This window comes from Diadema setosum, chromosome 20 (genome assembly GCF_964275005.1).
Source record: "Diadema setosum chromosome 20, eeDiaSeto1, whole genome shotgun sequence".
NCBI classification, from domain to species: Eukaryota; Metazoa; Echinodermata; class Echinoidea; order Diadematoida; family Diadematidae; genus Diadema; species Diadema setosum.
The window spans coordinates 5,875,415-5,900,815 of record NC_092704.1 but is presented as its reverse complement, the minus strand read 5'-3'; the positions used below and the strand labels follow the sequence as shown (position 1 = coordinate 5,900,815).

Here is a 25,401-nt window from a genome sequence, read left to right as displayed (position 1 = left end):
AGGTTATTGTAAATTGAATCTTGTAGCTCAGATTTTCAGAGAAAGACATTTACGTATTTAGTCATGGAAAGATGTGATTGTATTCATCAAATTTGCATCTTGAATTGATTTCTATGCTCGAAATTGCGAAAATTATATTTCATCTCCAAGATCGGGAGGGGAGGGCCGGGGAGGCTTGAGGGCGTTATCAGCTATCGATAAATGCTATCGCTTGATCGTTCTACAGTCGGCTGCACTGCTAGGCTAATGCTATTGCTATAAAAGCACATCATCGCCCATCCGAAGCCCATCTATCTGTATTAACCGTACGCAAATCGGGTTGGCCGCCGCCGCGTGCCCTGCATTACGGGCCGGCTGGCTAGGCTGCGGCTACACGGGATGGCCCTATATCACATTTGCATGAATATGCAGCTAGCTGCTAGCTATGCGCTAGCGTATAGCGCAGACCGCCGGCGGCTATCTCAGCTCTCCAGCAGCTGGCATGCATGGCTGGGTCGCTAGCTAGCTAGCTAGCTACAGACAACCAACTGCCAGTCAATCACGCATGAAGTGAGTCAACCGACCCTGGCCCTGTAAGTGGATTTCCGACGAGCCCACAAATTGGTGAATAAGGGTAAGATTCATTTCCTCAGCATGTTGCTGTGTAGTGTGATCCTTGTTAAAAACTTCACGAAAACTAGATCTAACTAACTAACAATAACTTAACCTGCTACTGCTAGAACAGAGACCAAAGACAAAGTTGGACTTAGGCCTACCAATATTTGTATGAAGAGTAAGGACAGGTTACATTTCTGATGTAGAAAGGCCTAGAATCTAGTGAGGGGGAAAAAACAAACAAACACGAAAACATCCAAACACAAAAACTGGATGATATCTGGAAGAAACTTGTTCGTTCAGGATTAAAGGGGAGGCAGATTACCCCCACCTAACCGCTACATTGTTAGATTCTAATTGTTAGAGCAGAAGAAACAGCCTTGCCCTTTTTAGTGTTATGCCACTTGCATCAATTGTAACGTGTCGTTTATAGACAGCTCAAATGTTAGGCCTATAGTATTACTGTATTAGGATGATGATGGTGGCTTGCAAGCTTGTGTGATCACCAGTCAGACTAGCCCAACCAGACGCTGTGAGAAGCACGCTATTCATACAGCGACTGGGCTGTGTATAGATATAGTCAGACTGGCCAGGAAATGTTGATGTAAGGCTACATCATGATTTGATCAGATTGCAATACAATGCATCTTTGTCAACAATGCTTGTCCAAAATTGGCGCAAAAAAGAAATGATCTCTGAATATAGTCTGATCCGAGTCTACGGCAATGTTAGATTTCCGTTTCTAATGCAGTAGCGGATCCAGAGGGGGGCGCAACCGGCGCACGCCCCCCCCCCCTTTATTTTTCATTAAAAACAAAAGAAATAAAAAGAAAAAAATGAAATGAAACCCGAAAGTGGCACCAGAAATATTAGTCATGCCCCCCCCCCCCTCCTTTACAGAATTCTTGGATCCGCCCCTGTAATGTTAGTCTGTATCACAGATTCACACCTTCTCTGACTTCAGGTCTTTGAACTTTAGTCCTAACTCCTATTAACAAAGTTAGATGTGCTATTATAGTATTACACTCTGCATTTCACTTGTGATCAATATTTTTTGATCTCCCAACATATTAAAAGCAAAATTTTTTAAATAATTTCAACAACATATATCGGGTAATTTAGGGTCACTCTATATAAAGTTTAAGTGTTAAGGTACCTACTTAAAATGGTGCTTTGCCTTTTGTTTTTGTCTGAATTTGTTTGATTCCACTGTATCTGTGTATGTTTCAGATAATTTACCTGACCAGGAGAATGGAGCTAATGCTTGAAATGGAGCAGAGACTGATATGGCTGTTAAAAACAGCCATCTCCAGAGCTGAAACAGCAGGCTCCTTCGTCATAGATGCACTTTCTTCTATCGACACAGAGATGTGGAAGGCCAAAGGGCTGAATGCATATGAGCAGGTGGAAACATTAGCAACCATATCATTGCATTGTGAGTTAACATCTTTCTGTAGGTCTCTTATTTCAAATCTGTGTGTCATTTGAAAGAAAAAGAAAAAAATAGATGTTCAGTTCAATTGTTGATGAAAAACTATTATGGAAGAATCAAAGGTTTCGGATTAGAATTGACAACAAAATAAAATGTTGTGCAGTCAGTTAAGAAATAATCATGTAATCATCGGTACATATCTGGAAAAAAAAAAAGGGATAGGGAGGAAAAAGATAAAGGAATGGCCTCATGAACATGTTGAAAACTTATCTGTTTACACAACCTTAATTCTGTTGTTGTTGCTGTCGTATCATAATATGTACATAATGCTGTATTTTACTTTTATGTTATACTTTCTTTTCTTTTCTTTTTCCGGATTGATGCGCTTAGAAACATCAGTATTAAGCGCTATATAAATGTTATTCATTGTCATTATCATTATGTACAAGAAAAAAATAATGACTTGATTTCATTTGACAGTAAGTTGTATTGTAGTAGAAGACATATTTGTGACAGGAAAAGGCAAAGATTTGATCAAAGTGTTGTTTTTGTTTTTTCAGCAAAATTAAAAACTACATGGAAGTGAACAGTTGCACCATGAAGTCATGTGACTGTGAGATTATGAAGAAATTTAGAATCTTAGCAGTAATTGTCATCAACCTCTCTTTTATACCTACTGTATGATGATGTCTCCTGCTATGTCTAATTGTCATTCCAGCTGCACAAAATGAGCTCAAGATTCTGTTCAATGATGTGTCTGAGGTAGCCATGGAGTTGTCATGGAGAGAAATGGCAGTAGCAACCTTCTATATTGTGTTCATCCTGTGGATTGTGTGGTTTATTTGCCTATGCACCACATCCATGCAGGCCAAGGGAGGGACAGGTAAGAATACATATTACAATTGTTTGTACAATTCCGTAGCAAGTAAATTTTTCAACATATAAACTTAAAACCATGTTTACTCAGCAATGATATTTTGATGCTCTGTTTTCCCTCAATACAGTGGTATTTTGTAAAAGTACAACACAGGAATTGATTGCAGGATGTCTGTGAAATATATCTGTTTTGTCAAGAACTACACTTGTACATGGCTTTTCCACTTTTAAACAGGTGGTGACCTTGAGGGATCTAGAATCTGGCCTTCATAAATTAGTATGTGAAGACAGCTATCAGTAGTACACAACATCTTTGATATATCCTTTCATACAGATTGGAGTAGCCCCCAAATATGGTCCTCAGGCGAATCATTGTGCATTATCACTACATCTGATTGTGTTAAAGGTACTAGCCCACATTTGCAAACCCACGAAAATCAAAACTGCATAAAACAGGTCCAATATGACTTCAAGTACAAGTTATAACAGTAACATATCTCACCTGTCGCTCTTTGTCTATACCATTCGATAAAAGAGAGAAAATCATCGTTTTAAAATCAATTTTCACACTGGGTCAACCCGACCCAAAATCGAATTACGAGCGCGGGCTATAGCTACGTACATTGTACATGTAACACGTACGTGGACCGGAGCTAGCGAGCGTTATACGCATGCATACGGATTACGGTGCATTTTCATTTATTTTTATGAAAGTAATGGACTAATTGGAACGAACTTTTGCACAGGTGTTACTGCAATCATACCCAAACTCCATGCTAACCATGAGACCAATTGCTGCAGGTTTACAAATGTGGGCTAATACCTTTAAAATATGTTGATATCTACTGTAGATCATCAGTATCTTGTGAGAATGAGATATTATGTTTCAAATGTTCAGCATCACTGTTACTTCTAAACACTGGACTGCATTTGCAATTAGCCATAACCATGTTCAGTCAGACCTGTCCATAGTGACCACCCAAGGGAGACCAAAAAGTGGCCATTACAGACAGTTTTTAACATGGGGGTGTATTGTTTTTGCTGGCTGCAGGCAACTGGCTGCTTTCAGACAGGTGGCCACTTAGGCAAGTTCGACTGTACTAGTAAAAATTTTCATCACACCTACTACTGCAATTATAGACTAACAAATAGAATCAATGTATTAGTTTAAGCCATGAAAATATGGTAGGGTGAACAAAGAATTCTTCATACATGCATCCTCACCGATTTGTTAATCTTATGTCGCACAGCTTTGCAAGGTACTGACACTTTTATATGATATAAATGAATCCTTTCATTGATTCATAGTAATCAGTTAAAATCTATTTGATAATCAGATGAAAGTTGTCATTTTTAGGACAAGACTGACAAATATTCATTGACTGTAACTTATGGACTTGTGGAACTGTTCATTTTATGTGTAACAACACAGTGATTCAAGTAGATTTCAGTTGTAGAGCTATATCAGGCTTTCAGGTTGTTGCCAGGACAACAATATTTTGTTTCAAGTTTTTTACATTGATTTTGGTGATTTTAAAGCATTCTTTCAAGAGCTAGTACAATGACTATTTCCTAGTATCAACAATATACTTTTATCATACACATTTTAATTGAGAAAAAATTCCCAGTATAAGCTGATATTACCATTCACACTTTCTTCTTTATCCTCTTAATATTGATACACAAGAAAGTGTATGCCTAGAAAGAATGTCATGTACTATATGACAATTCAATAGAAATTGGTGTTGCTTGATGCATGATGATCTGTCACAACCCAAATTTTTGAGGGTTTTGTTTGATTGTTAGAGCTGTCTGTGAATGACCTACATTCTCAAGAAATATTCTCTTCTTTTTCAGAATCTTTCTCTGAATACAGCATATTTGATCTTGCCAAGGTGAGTACGGATTTATTCTGTATTTATACTACTGATAAATTGAAGGTATGGACTTGAGTGTGAGAGATTCTTTTGACTTTCCTTAATTCATACAATATGGGATTTGGTTATTTCAGTATTCTTGTGGCAAACACATGGGAAATGATGCATGATAAATCAGTAAAAGAATTTACCTCTACATGATCTACAGATAGTATACTTGTGTGTCATAAAATGTTGACAATAATTTCCTCAGTCCAACTTCGGTTAGAATCATGCACACTTGAAACTTTGTTGAATATTCAAGATCTAATATCAGTGTTCATCCTTGGAGTGATTATTCATGTTACTTGATATGTGCAGGTTTGTTAAAGTACAAAGCAAAATCAGACAGTATACTTTTAACAGATAGTCTATTACAGACCTTGCTTGCATTGTAAGGATGGCTTGTGTAAGATTATCAATATTTTCATTTTCTGACTTCACATATCATCGCAGACAGCTTACATGGAGCAAAATGCTTCAGAAGTCGTGAGACTGGTGGATGTCTTCAATTTTGACTGCAATTACCACATTCCTTCTAATGGCATGACGCTCTTCCTGGTAAATACACAAGATAATTGATTTATTTCATCTTTGTGTTGTACAAAGTCATCGATTTTGGTAATTTTGAGCAAGGAGCAATCACATTTTTGTATTTTCACTCAGATGATAAGTTGTTATACATGTATATCATTGGGTGTATTTTTACTATGTGTTGATACTATTATGTGATAATAGGTGCTGAACTGATTTTCTAAAGTAACAGATTTTCATTCTGTTTGTAAACTTGTGCAGAAAATATGGTGAGTTACAAGCTCATATTTAGTTGGAGCTGTGTACTTTGCATTAATACCATAATGACATCTTTCACAATATCTTCAAAGTAATGAACAAACTTGAAAATATCTGCTAGTTCAATTGACTGTAAATTGTTTGTGTGTTTTTTTAATCTATTTTTTTAGTGTGCCTGCATTGGTGGAAGTTCACAACTTGCACGACACTTGTTGAAGAAAGGTATGCATTTGTGTTAGGAGACGTAACTTCCTCATGGTCAGCTTTCCAGGTTGTCTGGGATTGTTTTGACCATCTGCAGTATTCTTCCCTTTCATTTATACATGGTGCTGTATGACGTCCTGTACTTTATGTCCAGTTGATATCACATGTAAAGTGAGATAAAGAGATTTGTTATAAGTTTTTTTTTTTTTTTTTGGTATTGTTAGGATATGATATAGTAAATGGGTTAAAAAAATTACATATTCAAAACTTTTTAAAGTTATAATTCATGCGGTTTGTTTAAATGTGTACATACATGTAAATGTGTACATACATGTGTATGTGTATGTGTGCATTTGTATTTGTATTTGCTCAGTTTGCTTTGCTTATGACTGTGTGCTGTTGTTACATTGCCAGGAGCTGATTATCATGTCAGGAATTACCATGGAGATACCTGTCTCCATCTGGCTGTCTTTGCCACCTCTGGGTCAAAGTACCCAAACAAGGATCTTGTCAATCTTCTCCTGGAGAAAGGTAAGAACTATGGGACAGATCAGACACATGTACATTGTACAACATTAGAAGAAAATGTCCTGAAGTGGATTTGGTATTCCTTTGGAACAGCTCAGATGAGTTGTACCATAACTTGTTTAAATATGTAATTTCTGTGCTGTCTAAGAATGAATACATCTTGCCTCTTTCATCTTTGTGAAGCTTTATATGATGCAATTCAGCATTCAAGCTCTCTTTGCTCTTCAGACTTTATTTCAATACTCGGGGAAGTTTATGTGGCCTGAGAAACATCCAGTAACACATTTGTAAACAAAGTTGATTATCTTGTATGTCTGAATACAAAGTGGCCAGCATAGTTGTTGAACTATTTGTACAGAGGAAAAAAAAAAGCAGTTTTAAAAAAAGAAATCCTTTTTTTCCCCTAAAGAGAATGGAATTATATCCAGCAGTTTTTATCTTTGTAATCAACAGGTGCTAATGTGAATGCTAGGAACAATTCTGGTACCACACCACTCCACATTGCTGCCATGGAAGGGGATTCTGACATGATACAACTCCTTTTGCAATATGGTAAAACTTTTCTTCGCATGTTCCCAGGTTTTCTATTGTTTAAAATGTAAGTAACGGATATTCATTTTTGTCAATGAAAAGAGAGGATATCAAGGATGGGTAAGTTATCTGCAGGAAGTGAAAATTGCTTGTAAGTGCCTGTATTTGTCAATTATTGATTGGAATGAAAATACCATGAGTGTCCCATGCAAATGTATAGCACACAATTACCATTTGTACACTTCTATACAGTTTATGAATAGTATAATTACCTTGTGATTGAATACAAGACAGAATACTGTAAAACATATATTCGCAGCATGAAATTTTTCGCAATTGCCACTGGCATTCAAGGCATGTAGTGTAGACAAGAACTTATGTGTGCATTTTAATTTCGTGAATCTTGGCTCCCACAAAATTCCCGAAATTAAAATGCACACAAACATTCTTGGTTTTACAGTACACTCCTATCAGGACGTTAATGTTTTGATCTCATTTTCTTTTAACATGTGTATTATAAATTGTGCATGGTGTGAGCTCTAATTTTTTTACACTGTCATTGTTCATTTTAGAGAAAATATTGTGGTGTCATTAGATGCATAAGCCTATTCGTAGCAACACTCTTTACTTTTAGTACAAATGCTTGTTGATTCCATAGTGAAATCTCCATGTGAATAAGCATGTGTGCAATATCCAGCTCCATGTGGAACTGTTGCCTTATTTTGCTTATCCTCATCTTTGTCAATTTTGTTTGATTTTGCTTTGATATTAGGTGCTGATCCAGCTTCATGTACACCAGATGGCATTCTTCCCATGTACATTGCACTCAACTCAGGTAAACTGCTGCTGACACATTGCACGATGGGGTGACTCTTAGCTTTAGCTTAGAAGGCCATAGTTGGCTGTTTCGAGAAGCACAGAAGACAAGTTTATTTTGGAAAAAAAACAAAAACAAAAACAAAACAAAAACCTTGCATTGATGTCAAGGTATGTTTTATGATTTTGCTGGAGTATAATCAGTGTATGGTTTAGGAAAGAATATGAAGAGAAATGTCAAAAAAAGAAAAGAAAAAAGAAAGCTGACATGACCTTTGTATCTCTCAAGATGCATTTTGGCCTGTTCACTTTCGATCAATACTAACTGCCAGTATTCATATTGTGCAAATGAGTTCCTTCTTGCTCAAAGCTACTTCAACGTGGCTGAAGGACATGCTGTTGCTCTAAATGGCTCACTGTTTCAGTCACATGAATTAATTCAGAGACATGCTATTTCTTTACCTTTGTGTGAAGGATATGTACTATGGTACTTGTCCTAATGGAAGGTGTTAAAACATGAATACCCTGTAGCATATTTTAACTAGAATCAAAGAGATGTTTCTTTTTCTTTTTCTTTTACAAAGAATGTGAAAGAGTTTTGTGAGTTCTGTTTGTAGTTTGTAGGCGACATTTCATTGACAAATCAAATAATGAGAAGTGTGTATGTGACTCTCAAGTCATGTGAGCAAGATAGCAATTCACTGAGATGATGTGATTGAGGGAGATTTAACTTGATGATCAAGTCATCAAAATTCACTGAAAATTATCTAATCTTGCTCAAATATTCACAAATTTATAGCACGTTTTCTTCACTTTTGTTAATACAGGCAACTCCCATTATAATGAAGTCCGGGGACTGGCACTTTTTTTTTTTTTTTGTTATATTGAAAATATATATAGCCAAATAGGATAAAGATACAGATGATAATTTTAGGAACAGAATTTTCACTTCGTTGGAATGACAATTTTGTTATACCGTGTTCATTGTAACGGGGGTACACTGTACAAGAACCTATCACATTTTCATTAAAGGACAAGTCCACCTTCATATACATGTGGATTGAGTGAAGGCAACAATATTAGTAGAGCACATCAGTGAAAGTTTGGGGAAAATCCGACTATCCATTCAAAAGTTGTGAATTTTTAAAGTATCTGCGCAGTCATTGCTGGATGAGAAGACTACTACAGTATATGATGTCACATGCGTGCAATAATATAAGGAAAACAAAATCAGAATTTCACAAAACTTTACTTTTTGAATAAAGTGCACATTTCTTCGACTTGTCACTGATGTATGTTACAGGTAATATTATTCCCCCTGCCTTCTGAAAGAGAGAAGTCGAGTGTTCTTTTGTTATGCGAGAAAGGTGAAAATATGTTGAATTTTCTTTATTCTTTCTTTATATCGCTGTACACATGTGACATCACAAGCTATAGTAGTCTTCTCATCCAACCGTGACTGAGCAGAAACTTCAAAAATTCATAACTTTTGAATGGAATTTCCGATTTTCCTCAAACTCTCACTGATGTGTTCTACTAATATAGCTGCATTCACTCAACCCACATGTATATGAAGGTGAAATTGTCCTTTAACTTTTCCTTGGTACAAGTATGTATGATACCAACACACACAATGTCTACTTTGTAATATGTCATCCTCCCTTGTCATTCAAAGGCTACACAGCAGCAGCCAAATTGCTGATGGTGGATGTAAAGCAGGAAACTAGTAGCAGCATCATAGGCAGCTCGGCTACCCCACCCATGGTCAAACTTGGTCTCCTGAGTCCAGAAAAGGCTCATCTCGCCATGTCTTCTCTCCCAAGAATGAGCCCAGACTTCAGGTAGACTGGCTGGGATTCTGCATGGGATCAAGAATCTCAGAAAATTGCCCTCATTTGCCCAATTTTTGCATAAGGAACATACCTTTATGCTGATCCAACTGTGATTATATACATTCTTTTCCAGGTTCGGTTTGCCCAGTCCTTTCTCTTGAAAGACCTTAAGACAACAGCTTTGTCAGTGAGGCACATTCAAGTAGGGTAACTGCAAAACCTGTACAAGTTGAATTTGTCCAGTATACACATGTATCTCAATCTGTCATGTTTCAGAAGTGGACTCCGCAAACTCGCCCATAGGTCTGGATTTTACATGAAGTTCTCTGAACTGACATTTGGATATCGTGTAGTTCCGCATGCTCTCTCTCTCAGCATTAAGAAAGTTATTTGATGCAGGGCTTTTTTCAATGCACCAGCTCTTTAATTAAATGAGTTCAGAGCCAAGCAGAGTCCTTGCTTTGAGTTGACATGTTAGTGAGATGTTTTTGATGGCTGTACAATGTACTCAAATTCATCATATTCAGTTCATGCCAATTATTCTCTTTCATATGCATTTTCAACTATTGCATTTTACAGTATATTGTATTTCTATTAGCGGTGTATTGTCTTGTGTGCACCATTTCTAAAATGGCACATATAAACTTGTTTATAATTATAATGTCAAGCATGCAAGTTGCAGTGTGAGATTAGCTGAATGCATGATGATATTCATGTACATTTACGTACAATGTATTTACTGTTTTGAGTTCACATCCAGTTTCTGTACAATGTGAAATTTGAGTACATTGCACTTCTGTCGACATTTTACAAGTTTTCCTGTGGATTGTTAGCTTCAGATTGAATAGATTGTTGGTAAGCTGTTTACTTCTTTCCCATAAGTGCTAAACATGTAAATGCATGTACATTTATTGGTAATAACGGAAATGTCCATATATAGGAGGAAAGTGTGAGTCTTTGTAATGGCTTTGCATGATGTACAGTATGTCCAAAAAAAAATTACAACGGGGCCCTCCGCAGTGATATCTTTAAACATAGTGAATCAATCTAAATACAAATTCAGGGTATGAAACTATAACTCATTGCCCACATCTTACAGAAAACTCCACTCGATTTGCTTCAGTGGTCAAAGAGAAATATGGAATTATGTAGAGGATGTCGGGAATCTCTTCTGTCCAAGTTCTGTCTATTATTCACACACAAGATCATCGCAATGCTAAACTCGGAAGAATCCAATTCATGACATGCTTTACAACAATCCACAATTCTCTGTGACCGTTTAACCAAAGCGAATGGGGATTTCTGCAAAATAGAGCTAAAATGTTATATTTTAAGACCCTGAAGAGCATTTTAAAAATTTAATCATATTGGGCGTTATCAATGTGAAAATCTGATTGTAATTTTTTGGGGGACATACTGCAGTAAGTCGCCCCCAAAATTACAATCAGATATTCGAATTGATGACACCCAATATGATCAACCTGTCTAAGTGCTACTTCAGAGTCTTAAAATATAACATCTTAGCTCTATTTTGCAGAAAACCCCATTCAACTTGGTTAAGCGGTCACAGGGAAAAGTGGATTGTTGTAAAGCATGTCATGAATCGGATTCTTCCAATTTTAGCAATTTAATGCTCTTGCCTGTGAATAATAGACAGAATTTGGACAGAAGAGATTCCCCACATCCTCTACAAAATTCATCATTTCTCTTTGACCACTGAAGCAAATCGAATGGAGTTTTCTGCAAAATGTGGGCAATAAGTTATAGTTTCATACCCTGAATTTGTATTCAGATTGATTCACTACTTTTAAAGATATCATTGCGCAGGGCCCTGTTGTAATTTTTTGGGGGACATACTGTAGATGTGAATACTAAAAGTACACTGCAAAAGATATCCATATTCAAATCAAAATGTCGAGGTGTACATGTATAGTGTATTCATACCAAAAATACAATGTATATTTTGTGTATTAAAGCATATATGGCAACAATATATGTTTATGAGAAAGAATATACATTATATAATATATAAGAATATATATAATGTACATGTATACATAGAGGTTTAGAAACTAGGTGCTAGCGCTGAAAATTTCATGGCATTGGCAGAAGTTATGCTCAGAAGAGAACAAGCATATATTTTGTATCTACATGCTGTGACTACTAAACAGAATTGAGAGTGACAATAAAGACAAATACAATAATTTGCATTGCAAAATATTTTATTGACTTAACTCATATACAAGTTACAAGTTGTAATATACAAGTTGTACAACATACTGAAGAAACTTTTCCAACTGTTGGGGTATTTTGACCCTAGGGTCCTCAATCAGCACACAGGGCAAACTGGCATTCCAACATATGGTACAATCCCTGGCACAGGTATCTGACTTTGTGAGGTGACTTCTTAAAAATCATATCCTGGAAAAAAGGAAACATCCAACTTGTTCAATTACAGATACACAATACTCTTGTAAGATTTATTTCCAGCTTTTTTTAATGACCTTTGGCCAGAGGTCAATGACATTCATGCCGCCAGATGCTCGATCTCAGAATGTTTTTTAGCACGCTGAAGCATTTCATAATAGAAACAATATAGGTGTAACACATCACCTTTGAAAACTTTGCTTTAATCCAAAACATCATCTCATCACTACAAACATCATGCATGCATCTATACGGCACCAGCAAGACGGTGTAAGGGAAAAGTGACAATTGCAACTGATCATAACATCTGCAAGGGTGCAGAAGATTTAGTTAATACTTGTACCATTTATGTATTTATTGTAACTTCATTTTCTGAACAGTTTTCACTCAATGGATAAAGTATTAATGATTTATATCTGTGCTTTGGGGGCTCAGAGTACTACACTTTGCATTGTAGTCTTTGAAGAAAATTATTGTTCCGATGTGCTGAAAAGACTGAAAAATTGCACAAATATTCAGTTCAAGCCAAATGGCGTACTTCAAATTACAACAGGCAGTAGAAATTATATCACCAACCAAATGTCAAGTTCTTGCTTTTCTTAAAGATTTAAAATGTAACTCCTCTTTATGCATGCCATGTATATTTTTTCCCTGTCAGAGAAGGCATAGAGAGGACTTTGTCTATTAAATCTGTCTGCATGCTACCAGATATTGGAGCATTCCAACAGTCAACTGTACTGGCTGCTTCTTTCTTTGTATGCCACATGTCTTCACATAGAATTGTCCATCATTTGAGCTACATTTATGTACACTTCTAATTACAACTTACATTGGATGCAAGTGTTCAATCAATTGTTGCCTAACTTGCCAATCATCACAACAGATTGCATCAGGTGCATATTTCACCAGTTTTAACACAACATATCTGTGCATGAGTCATGCTTGTTTTCTTTTACCTGCATGTTTCTACCACAAGTTAGTTCAACCCCAGCCTCACTCCACAGGAGGGGAATTAAATGTACTTGTGCAATTTTACAGCAAGATTTCTGCTCAATGAAAATGAAGTTAAGGTGACATAACGGGTCAAATTGCTGCTCTTCACATAAACGTAAACCTCAGATGACATGGTGCATGCACATCATTCATATCATCTTTTAACTTATGACAAAATGCATGGTAATCCCATGCGATCAGGAGAAAAATCACAGCTAGCGGTCATGCACGATTCTGACAATGGTATCAAACATTACTCAAAGGTACATTGATTCAACAACAAAAAAAGATTCTTTGCAGTGTACATATTGAAGTTCTACTGGGAGAAAATGTGAAAAAGTTGCAATGCATCGTTGGGGTGACAATACCTTGTATCTCAGATTTTGGTGCAAATCACTTCTTTTGATTAATTGACAGATAACAAGTGAAGTGATGTCCTGTTCAAATCCTGGCTGCCTTAACCCCAATGAAAATGAAGCCACCGCGGCACGTCAAAGGAAAGGTGATCCCATTTGTTATAGAGCTTTGGCCGCCACATTTTTTTGCTCTCCTGAACACTGGAAATTTTATAGATTCAAGGTTTTGTCACCCAATCAGTGATTACTTATTACAAGCAATATGGAAAGAAAAAAAAAATCCAGGAAACTTTGTTCTTGCACACTCGAGAGTCCCTTTACTCGGGCATCCATGAATAACTGTTCAGCTGTAGTCTAAACCAACATAAACATGAGTTAGATCCCTGAACAAAAAGAAAAAGAAACAACGAGGGACAGCTCAGTTGTAGCTTTAAGTAACTTGGAACCAACGGAAAATATCTCTTACCATAAGGTTGTGCATAGGAGCAGGCAAAATGTCAGCCACTTTCTGTAGCAGGCAATTTCTATGCAGATTGTTCAGACGTACTTGCAAACCAACAGTTTGTTTTACAGATTTCAAGAACCTGCCTCTAAATCCTAGCCCACCTCTCGAGTTCAACTCACTCCCCTCTCGCTATCATACATACAACCACTCTCTCTGTTCTCTCTCTCTCCCCCTCACTCTCCCTCTCTCTCCCGCTCTCTCTATCTCTCTCTTGCTCTCTTTTCTGCTGACTCTTTCTCGCTGTGCCCCTATTATGTGACCAAACAAGCTAGGCTTGCTGGTCGGCAGACTGTCATTGCGGCGGCATGGGGATTCCCCCGCGCGGGTCCATGACACTGGTCTCTGTCAGGTTCTTGATCAGCTGGGCCAGCCAGCGCTTGGTGGAGTTGTCCTCCTTCAGCACCGCCATGAAGGTGCTGTCCTTCAGCTGGTCCGGCAGGCACTGCCGCAGCGCCCCCCTCGCCCTGCATCGGAGAGATGAGACATGAACACAACGGTCATCATTTCACTGATGTATGGGGGATTCTTTTTACGTATTACTTGGGGATGAATAACATGTACTGTAAGACCAGAAATGTTCGCATGCATTTTAAGGACGTTCCTCAGTTAAAGTGAAATCCATGTCATTTTCTTGAAACTTTCCATACCGTAACTTTGACCCATCCGAAGCCCAAATATGTAAATAAAACCATAGGTTCATGTGCTTGTTTTTCTTCTACGGGACTTTGAAGAATATGACTAATCTGCCATCCTGTACCAAAATGATAGCGTTACATGATCAAGACCATGATCGGCAACAAAATCTGCAATGACAAACGTAAATCCCAATAATTCTTTCAAAATCCACGTTATTTTCTCCAAATTTGCAAGAATTGCAGAAAAGGGTACCCAAAACGAGGAAAAGGTTTTAAAGTTAGGGTTTACACTCTCATTCTTCAGCAAGCAGCGCCCTCACGTGGCAGAAAACACCGAAATCTTTCAAATCCTTCTCATCGACGTTTGCTGTTAGGGGTGAGCAAAAGGACAACGTTCATAAAACTTATGCTGTACATTCAAAACCCATGTCAATTTCACGAAACTTTACCAAATTATAGACAGAGGCTTACTTATTCCAGAAAAACAATCAAAAGTGGGGGTTCATGTGCTCGTTTTTGTGCTAGCAGCGCCCCTATGTGACATATATCATCGTAAGTCCCCAAAATCTGGTCAGGAACCTATGCAGGGATGCCCTGACAGGGTGGGTTCATAAAACTTATGCTGTACATTCAAAACCCCTGTCAAATTCATGAAAAATGTCCAAATTGTAGAAAAAGGCTAATACCAGAAAAACAATCAAAAGTGGGGGTTCATGTGCTCGTTTTTGTGCTAGCAGCGCCCCCATGCGACATATACTATATAGTACGACCCCAAAATCTGGTCAGGAACCTACGCATGGACGCCCTGGCAGGGTGGATTCATAAATCTCATGCTGTACATTCAAAACCCATGTCATTTTCACGAAACTGCACCAAATTGTAGAAAAAGGCCTAATTATTCCAGAAAAACCATGAAAAGTGGGGGTTCATGTGCTCGTTTTTGTGCTAGCAGCGCCCCATGCGACATATACCAACGTAAGACCCCTAAATCTGGTCAGGAACATAAGGGTCGCCCTGACAGGGTGGGTTCATAAATCTCATGCTGTTCATTCAAAACCCATGTCAATTTCACCAAACTTGACCAAATTGTAGACGAAGGCTTACTAATTCCAGAAAAATAATTGAAAGTTTGGATTCATGTGCTCGTTTTTGTGCTAGCAGCGCCCCCATGCGACATATCTCATCGTAAGTCCCCCAAATCTGGTCAAGAACCTATGCAGGGATACCCTGACAAGTGGGTTCATAAAACTTATGCTAGCTGTTCATTCAAAACCCATGTCATTTTCACGAAACTTTATCAAATTGTAGAAGAAGGGTTACTTAATGCAGAAGAATTGTAAAAATGGGGGGTTCATGTGCTCGTTTTAGTGCTTGCAGAGCCTCCTTGCGACGGAAATCATCGTAACTGAGACCCCCAAATCTGGTCAAGAACCAATGCAGGGATATACCCTGCTAGGATGCATGAATCTCATGCGGTTCACTCGAAACCCCATTTTCTTTAATAAAAAACCACACACACAAACAAAAAAAAAAAAAAACATGTCACAATTGCAGTGATATGGTAAAAAATATTCAGAAAGAAAGGTCCATGTGCGTTTTTGTTATCATTTCCCTTCCACAGCCATAATGATATTATGTGGATGCAAGCGTGGAAACTCCATATTATTGATATGCACGCTTGTTTGTTTGTTTTACCCACTTGCTGTAACCATGTACAAAAAGTGATAATGGAGGAAGAAGAATAAATATAAGGAAATGGGAGTTTTGGCATTAATCTGACGGTCCTCCAAATGAAAAACAAATCTTAATACAATGACGTTGATTGTAGATTGCATGTGTTGGTTGTTGCAGTGGTTAGTAAAGTGCGTGTTGTAAGCTATGGAGAAGTACCTCCCCCCCCCCCCCCCCCCTCCACCCCCGATAAAAAAATGATTCTCCTTTTGTTACACCAGATTTGGTAATAAAAAAATAATATATGAATGGTGAAAGTGATGAATAGTCTTGTTTGATAACACTTTCCTGACCTTGTATTTTGTAACCAAAAAAACAAAAACAAAAAACACCATATTTTGTATTACTAGTAATGACAAGTTTAGATCTAATTTAGATTTTAACAGAGACACTCATTGTTTTAGCTGCTAGACCTAAAGATGAAATGTGTGTCATATGCTTGTTTTGTTTTTGTTGTTGTTGTTGTTATTGTTGTTGTTGTTGTTGTTGTTGTTGTTTTAACACCTAGTCCAATAGACTAGTAAGCCTTAGACCCCGACTAGGGCCTATAGGCCCTTGGTACCTTAGCACTCGACTTTACCATGTTGATGACCGGATAATGAACTTCATGTCACAAAACAGATCTATGGATTGAAAATGGAAACAGCTCTGTTCCACTTCCAAGCTTCGCGATTCCGTAAATCAGTGTTGTGGTACAATGACCATATATGCGGCTCGGATCGCTGAACTTTGCGTGGTATGTACAGATTGTAACGCGTACAGTCGGCACGCGAGCCGAGCGAGGCCGCCCAGCGCGGCTGCCCGGCGCGGCCGCGGTGGGGAGCTGTCGGGTATCCGTACATACCACACTCTAGCTCGATCTACTAGCAGCTGCTCAGCTCAGCTAGCTCAGCTCATCACTCGTGCGTGCGCTTCTACGCTCTTTGTTACGTCACTGACACCTGCGCAGCTAGGATGCGCACAAACTCAACTGAGGAACGTCCTTAATTTTGCAAATTTCACAAGCCATGATCTGTGAAACTAAAATGCATGTGAAAGTTCTTGTCTACACTATGTGCATTGAATGCCAGTGGCAATTCAAGAAAATTCCATGCCGCAGAGAGGCCTTCGGCTCCAATTTGTGAAAATTTTGTGCCAGGAACATTTCTTGCTTTTAGTAATTCGTTAGTCAAACTTTTGATTTAATAGTGGTACAAAAAGAAAAAGAGTATCAAGTATAATGCAGGACTGATGCAGATTCTGTCTGAAATGGATTATTATCTATCAGCATCATTTGTGTAACATTGTACTATGAACAGATGGGGATGAATCTAATACAGTAGCAGCGATCTTCCTCATATCTTTTCCAATCTCACAACTCATAGAGAACCCATACAAACTAAGCATTCTGATCAGTCACTTGCAATTATGAACATTATATAGTAATTCCTGTTTTCAGTTGGCATCTGCAAAGACTTGTGATTTGGGTAATTAGAAGACCCCATGAATGCATATCTTTAAAACATAACTGCCTTTACACTGACTGCAAAAGTCCATGCCTACCACACTGTTGTCCCTATGGACAAATTTGACCACATGAAGGCACACTCACCGCTGGTTGTCCGAGAGTCGAAGGTAGCACCGTACAACATGCTTCAGGAGTCTGGCTGATGGCTCCTTGGCCAGTGCTATCACCATCTTACCCTGAAAGACAAAGAAAGTATTGGTTTTAGTAACTCATTTACAATCACCATCTTTCAGTAAAACCAGGCTGTGGCTCTGTGCATAAAAATTTCAGATGGCACAGCAAGAAAGCCCACCTGATTTTGATTGTCTCCTTTAAATAAAGTTATGGTGTTACTACTATGAAGTCAGGCATACAACTAACTGGTGTAACATTCAATGCTTTCTATTGCAGTTTTATTCCAATCAATGGTGCACAATACTTATGGCATCACTCAGTACCATCATAGAAAAATTACAATCAGCACTTGCATCTTTCTGCAACTGCTCACCATTCTGCAGAAAGACATTTCATGAACCTGGTCTACGGAAGAGATCTCTTTGCCAGATTTACTGGAACATGAGCAGATTATACAGTACCTTTTACAAGTCACAATCATATTCTCCAGAAGGAAAATATGGTACAATCCAGAAAAACACTGCACCCATTGATATAGATACACAAATATGTGCAGCAGTAGAAAGTAGTACACCACCTTCATACCACCATGTGAAGCACATGTAAAGAGATAAGCCAGAGGTAAAAAATCCTACCCTCCCTCTGTGAGCAGATAAAGGGACAGTGTGTAATTGACTTTCAGCAGAAATGACAATAAGAAAAGATCTTGTCTTTCTTTTATCCTGTTCATTAAATGGGCATACACAACAAGTTGGGACTGATTACTGCTGTCATTATTTATCAGTAAAGACCACTGGTATAAAATCTTTCAAGAGAAAAGGGAGGAAATATTTGTGCTTGTATCTGTGTGTAACAATCAATATCTCAAGCATGTTCTGGCAAAGGTCTCAAAATTATGATCAAGTGTGAGTGGAGTGAGAAAGCCACACACTGTGTCTGAATACTAACCAGGATCATTGCAACATGTGAGAACCGCTCATAGGTCTGGCAGATGTAGGACAGGCCAGTCTCATCCAGTAGGATCTTCTGTAGAATGAAGGTGGCAACCTGCATTTTGACACACAGGGTGCACAACACAAGGTTATCAGTGATCGCAAGAATTTATATTGCCCTATTGATACAGTATGTACTCTAAAAGAAGTGTCTAGCCATGCAAAGCAATGCCAAAATCTGCATAGATCATTTCTAAACTTTAAGATACAAATTCTCATTTTGGAACCCATAACTATTATGTCAAAATGATTGCAACCTTTCTGAAATATTGTCAAACAGTACTGAAATAACTAGGGTGCAGCTTTTGCATTGTATGAATGGGCTTTTGTAGTCTAAAAGCAATTGGAGACACTATGGAAAGCAGATCTACTCCAATGTACACGTCTCTGATGAGATGAACACTCATACAGGCGTCTGCATCTGTGAGATGGTCCTAATGGACAATATGTCTGCAGAGAAAATTATATACATTATACATGACTGTGGATTTTATTCTGAGAGTGGAGTACACACTTTTTATTCCAAAGCCTTCCAGTATTTGGCAAATGACTGCTGTAATTTCCATTGATTATTAATTTCATGAGCACTGGTTTATTAGGTGCTGTATTGGTACATCATTGAACACACATCAACTTTGTACAGAGTCTTATGTTGTCTACCCATATCACAACACATGTTTCTCATTCTGTGAGATATGAGCAAATTCTATTCATGATTTGCACAACACAATCAAATCATATGACATGAAAGCGAACCAAACTTCAACATTTCACTTACAGTTTTTGACAATTCACTGCCACTTTCCATGATCCTCAAACAGAGCGGGATGATTTCCGTTGTCAGCAAGAAGTTGATGACTTCTTGTTCGTCAGTCTGCAAAAGACAGTGTAAGAGTCAAACCACAGACAACAACAATCAGAAAATGCAATGAATCACATCCATTATTAGACACAAAAAAAATGTCTTGTTTATACAACATTACTTCAATAGCTAGTCTCGACATCAAATCAACATTACATATGTACTATTAAAGGGGATGGCTAGTAACTGATCAGTTTGAATCGGTGGGAATGCTGGGGGATGATTGTTCCAATCCTTGTGGGATTCATTTAAGAGTACATTATATATCTATTGTTCAGTGAAAATTATTTGCTTCAGAATGGTCTCATATTCAAGTAATGTGCAGTTTAATGTTTCCAGGTTAGCATGTCTGTACAGTGACGGGGCATTAAACTGCACATTACTTGAATATAAGACCATTCTGAAGCAAATAATTTTCACACAACAATGGATATATAATGTACTCTTAAATGAATTCCACAAGAATTGGAACAATCATCCCCAGCATTCCCACTGATTCCCACTGATCAGTTACTAGCCATCCCCTTTAAAGGTCTTTAATGATTTACCTTGGTATTCATCTCACAGCTCGTCCTAGTGTCTCTCCACCCCATACACCATGTACCAACATCATGCCTGATCTCAAATGCAGTATACTACACATATGTGTGACAAATGCACAGCTATCTTCAGTGCCTTGGCAAATCAGGATTACTTTGCACTTGGAGTGAGCAGTATAATCTAGAATAGTGCATTGCAACATGCAGCCTAATTACCATGATACTCAAAGTATGCATATACATGTACATGTAAACATAGAATTTTAAAATGAATGTCCCTTCATCAAAAAAAAAAAAAAACCCTACATGTTTGAACTACTCATGATTCTTGTCGTCGTCGTATCATTCAACTTGCTACTCCTAAAAAAATGATTTTTATGCAATCTCACAACCAGCTTTCAAAATATATGTCGTCCATCTATGATATATCGAGTGACAAGTTTAGACATACTGAAAGGTGACTGAAGACTCTTACCTTGACCAGGGCACCGATCACACCGAGACTGGTCAGACGGAGATACTCAAATGGTCTCGTCTTGCTGACCGTGTGCAGAAATGGGTACAGAAACAGGGGTATGTGTGCTGTTGGAACAAAAAACAATAGAGAACATGCTTGGTCATAGAACTTCTCTAGACTTGAGGTTCATTATTCTAATTTCCCCTCAGATCATGTTGAAGTATAGTTGACTCCCATTATAAAGAAGTCCTTGGAATTGGCAGCTTCTCTTGTTATGATAAAAAAATTTTATAGCTGAACAGTAAACTACAATCATTAGATATAAAGATATACAGATGATGATTTTGGGACCTTAATTTTCACTTAGTTGTAAAAGAATTTTGTTACAACAGTGTTTGATATAACTGGAGTGCACTGTACCAAGTAACATTTGCAAGTGACCTCTTACAACTAGTATGTCCCATAAATAAAGTATTTATGGTCTTGATTATCAATGCCAATGCAATATCTAACTAATAAATGGACAGACACACCAAGTACTGTCAATGGAAAGAATGACACTGTCACACATCTACAGTGGGTTTGTCGGTGTCATTCATCACAATTCTGTCCTTGTTCTTGTTTGACCAAAACACATTCATTATTATATGGCTATGAGATAGTATAACATGTCCAAAGTATTCTGGTTAGAGCTCTTAATGTTCTTTGAATCTTCATGTGGTTGAAAGTTCAGCAATCTCAAGTACAATGTATCAGCACATGCACTTGCACAATAAACATTATACCAACAAATTTCCCTGAAACATATGGAATACAAAAACATATGTGACTGTGATGAAGCAGAAACAATACAATTATTTGCCAGAATACAAATAATTCTAAAGATAAAATGACAGATAACTGCGTACCAAGAATGGATATTGATCTTACTGTTGAATAACACCACAAATTATTCATAATGTACAATTATTCAAAATACAGTGTAAATGAGTAAAATCTGCTTTTTTGCAATAATATCTGCAACAAACTTGAACCGTGACACACCCTGTAAAAATGCTGATCTTGTCTCTGGATGTGATGCAATACATTGCAGTAAAGCCAGGGCATTGCAAACTCTGTTGGACTGGTGTGCCTGCGGATTGAAAAGAAGAAGAAGAAGAGGAAGAAAAAAAATATGCTGTTAATAGGTTGACTTTAACCACTTGAGTAGAATTCCAATCATGCATTTGTATCACATATGCTACATAGACACAAAAGAATCTAGTTCATATAAAACTAGTTAAAGGGATGGTATAGTTTTGGTTGAGACCTAATTTCAGGTTTCTAACATTTTTTGGTGAGATAATGAGAAACCTCTTCTCAAATATTAAAGAGCATGTAATTCTACAATTTGTATGAGGAATTCCACGTTTATTTGATGAAAATTGGTTTTGAAATGGCTGAGATATCCAAAAAAGGGTGATTCTAATAAAGTGTGGGACCCACACTTTATTACAATCGCTTTGTTTTACTTTGTTTTGGGATGTTTCAGTCATTCCAAGCCCGATTTTCATCAAATAAACTTTGAATTCCTCTTAAAATGGTATGCTCTGTACTATATCATAAGTGTTTTCTTGGTATCTCGCAAAAAGTTAAAAGCCCAATTCTCATCTCCACCAATACTGTACCATCCCTTTAAGTCTTCATCTCACAAAAACTCAACACAACTCTTTGTAAAATGAGTAAAATGTGACTTACATGTATCACCTCCTGTGATTACAGAAATATTCATAAAGAATGGCTACAAAGGCATGGAACATTTAGGATAATCAAATTTGGAACACTGCATCCCTATAAAAGCATGGAGAGTACTATTTCTAGGAGGAAAAGCACAGTGATTGCTGAGATGATTTCAACTCACAGTGAGAGCTGGTGGATTGATGTAGGGATAGATGTTGACAATTTCCTGAAGCAGAGCAGCCACTGTACCAAATGAGTGCCAGAGCATCGGAGCCAGGTCGGGCACAACCTCTCGTTTTTTGCTGTGGAAGCAAAATTCATAGGACATAATTTACATAATTTCACAAAGCATTTTCATATATACTTATCAGACTTCACAAAAGCAAGGTGTCTGATCCAACTGCCCAAGGGATATCTGTCAAGGTAATAAATATCAGTCAGATGGATATATGTGAAACACAGAACAGGCCTCCACATTAGCCAGTCTTCTGCTGCACATAAAACGGGCAATACATGCTACACAATACAACCCCCCCCCCCCAAAAAAAAAAAAAAACCACCACCACCACCACCAACAACAACAACAACAACTACAATGTACCAGTATAGGTCAAGTGCTCATTTGTGCAGTGCACTTTGCATTCACTGCACACAACCTGAGGCAAACTATTAAAAAAAAATAAATACAGTGGACTCCTGTTATAACAAAATCCTCGGGACCGGTAGTTTTCTTTTGTTATATCAAAATTTTGTTATATCAAAATTTTGTTATATCAGAACAAAAGAAAACAATAAAAAAAACAGAGAGATGATAATTTTGCGACCTGCATTTTTATTTCATTGTAACCGGAATTTCGTTATAACCGTGTTCGTTATAACGGGAGTGCACTGTAAATAAATAAAGATTACATTTGGAAATTGCCACAGGCCCCAAAGGCAAGATTCTCCTAATTATGGATACTGGCCCCCACACTAGCAGTTTTCAAAAAGAAGAAAATGTCAAAAATTATGAAAATTATCTGCTTTGGGGTATTACCACCTAGCCGATGGGGCTACCCATGGGACACAACCACCATCCGCACAAATTATTATTCTCTCTTCCCATTGATGATTCCTGCTAAGTGTGGTCAAAATCCAGCCATCTGTTTTCCAAAAGAATGTGGAATTATCAACTTTGGTCAAAATACAGCCAAAAATCAAGATCCACTTTTCGAGAAGATAAAAATGTCAAGCATAATGAAAATTTGGAAATTTTCAGCCCTGCCCTAGTTAGGGGCCTCACTTGGGATACCAAAAACCATTTGTACCAACTATGATGAATAAGTTTACGCACAACAAATAACTAGTGACGGGTATTAGATGGTGAATGATCACAATTTGTAGCTCAGGTAAGCTACATGCTTTATCTAAATTTCATTCAAATTTGCCTCTAAAAGAAAACTTACCTGAGTTCATGAAGTGCATTTTCTCTGGTGTCAGGGCTCGCCAATTCAACGATCCACTGGTAGATCTTTTCTCTCTCCACTGAGTTTATCGTAGGCACGCTGACCGAGGATGGTGTTGGGGCTGGTATTGCAGCAGACCCCAACCGCTGCTCAAAGTGAAACAGTAAGTTGTAATGATTACAAACTAAACTTTATACGTGAGCGATACTGGATTTGTTTGTAGATGTGGGAGAAAAGGTTCCCTGAAATACAAATGCATGTTGATCTGTGTTGATTTATGATACCCATAACATCACTTTTGCAGTGAAACAAATAGCTAGAAATATTCAATATATTCTTAAATAATTTTTCTCCAATTTTTCTTTAGATTACTTGGATACGGCCACAAAAAAAAAAAAAATCCTTCCAAACCAATATTCCTGTTGTAACATCATCTGTCAATCATTGCTAAAGTACTGATATGTTTACCAAAAGACATTGGAATGCACCTTCCCCTCGACTCAGCATAACTTGCATGTTCCCTCTCCATGTCTTTTGTTAGTCACATAAATATCACAGAAAAATTCAACCCCTGTAGACAGAGATCTGGTTTTGTTTTTCTGTTGCATCTTTGCCAATACCATCACACTCGGAGCTTTTGATTAGTAAAAGAAAACAAAAATAGCCACAGAACAGCATACTGGTTCTTGATCTATAGCGCTTTTTGGCGACAGACCCCAATTCCTAACACTGGACTCACTCGAGACAGATTCTAGACACCTCTAGCTCTAAATATACTGTGTTTATGCATGTTGTAGAATAAGTGAAGTGTACAAACAGGGAATTATCAGAATCACACACACAACTTCTAGGTTTGCATTTGTCTTCTCCACGCACATTCAGCTTTTCATTACCAAACCATCGTAAGCAAACATCACAGTTACACACATCAGCACCCGTACGTGCACACGCACCAATTCAATTGCCAAGGCAAGGACCCAAGGTTCCACCTCCCTGCGACCCTGGCCCTGGCCCCGCCCCTGCCCTCACCCTGTCCCTGGCGCGCGCCCTGCAAGGGCAAGGCTGTGCCGAGGTTCGACCGTTACAATCTCCATCTTTTTGCCGATCCCACGGCACTGGATGTACGTCTCACAACAGTTTGCATGTATCAACAACCACTGGAGTCATTGAAAATTCAATACGATACGTTCCCTTACAGTGTAATTTGCATTGTAAGTAAGTAATGAGCCATTGACGCGTAGAACCAGCGTACTCGCTCACACACGTCACACGAAAGCAAACGAATGGGGCCATGTACTTTTCTCGGCCACACAGACAGTCATGACAGCGCACGCACTAGGCTGTGTAGTGTATAAATACTCCCACTGAATTGAGACGAATGTGATTAAAACGTATGTATTATGAATAAAAGACTCCGTACGTCTTCTACAAAGTCACTTACCGGTTGCATTCCAAGTCCAGCACTGTGCATTGTTTCGGTTGAAAAATTATTTCAGCTTGGAAAACTGGCAGATGAGGGCGGATGAACTGACCAGTGACCTTTGACCAAAAGTAACTACTGTAATCGTTGTCCTTTGTCTCTTTAAGTATAATACAGA

The 25,401-nt window shown here is 37.9% G+C and overlaps 2 protein-coding genes across 2 annotated transcripts; one reads left to right on the top strand and one right to left on the bottom strand.

The window, feature by feature from the left end:
• The first annotated feature begins 279 nt into the window (after positions 1 to 279).
• On the top strand, positions 280 to 10,576 carry LOC140243750 (uncharacterized). Its single transcript, XM_072323415.1, has 10 exons — positions 280 to 613; positions 1,825 to 2,029; positions 2,745 to 2,909; positions 4,760 to 4,797; positions 5,275 to 5,379; positions 5,781 to 5,832; positions 6,229 to 6,345; positions 6,796 to 6,894; positions 7,646 to 7,708; positions 9,365 to 10,576. Exons 2-10 carry the CDS (start codon positions 1,846 to 1,848, stop codon positions 9,532 to 9,534), a joined length of 993 nt encoding a protein of 330 aa, XP_072179516.1. The 5' UTR covers positions 280 to 613; positions 1,825 to 1,845; the 3' UTR covers positions 9,535 to 10,576.
• A 1,149-nt stretch (positions 10,577 to 11,725) lies between these two features.
• Positions 11,726 to 25,348, bottom strand: LOC140243242 (CCR4-NOT transcription complex subunit 9). Its single transcript, XM_072322912.1, has 9 exons — positions 25,245 to 25,348; positions 23,804 to 23,949; positions 22,540 to 22,660; positions 21,684 to 21,771; positions 20,658 to 20,764; positions 19,560 to 19,655; positions 18,738 to 18,836; positions 17,760 to 17,851; positions 11,726 to 14,266 (listed from the first exon to the last, which is right to left on the bottom strand). Exons 1-9 carry the CDS (start codon positions 25,272 to 25,274, stop codon positions 14,095 to 14,097), a joined length of 951 nt encoding a protein of 316 aa, XP_072179013.1. The 5' UTR covers positions 25,275 to 25,348; the 3' UTR covers positions 11,726 to 14,094.
• Between the last annotated feature and the right edge of the window lie 53 nt (positions 25,349 to 25,401).

Coding starts and splice junctions, on each gene's coding strand:
- LOC140243750 (XM_072323415.1), top strand. CDS start 1,846: ATGGAGCTAATGCTTGAAATGGAGCAGAGACTGATATGGCTGTTAAAA. Junction 2,910..4,759: donor GCAGGCCAAGGGAGGGACAG/GTAAGAATACAT, acceptor CTTCTTTTTCAG/AATCTTTCTCTGAATACAGC. Junction 7,709..9,364: donor GTACATTGCACTCAACTCAG/GTAAACTGCTGC, acceptor TGTCATTCAAAG/GCTACACAGCAGCAGCCAAA.
- LOC140243242 (XM_072322912.1), bottom strand. CDS start 25,274: ATGCACAGTGCTGGACTTGGAATGCAACCG. Junction 21,772..22,539: donor TCAATCCACCAGCTCTCACT/GTGAGTTGAAAT, acceptor TTCAATCCGCAG/GCACACCAGTCCAACAGAGT. Junction 18,837..19,559: donor GCAGTGAATTGTCAAAAACT/GTAAGTGAAATG, acceptor GTCAAAATGCAG/GTTGCCACCTTCATTCTACA.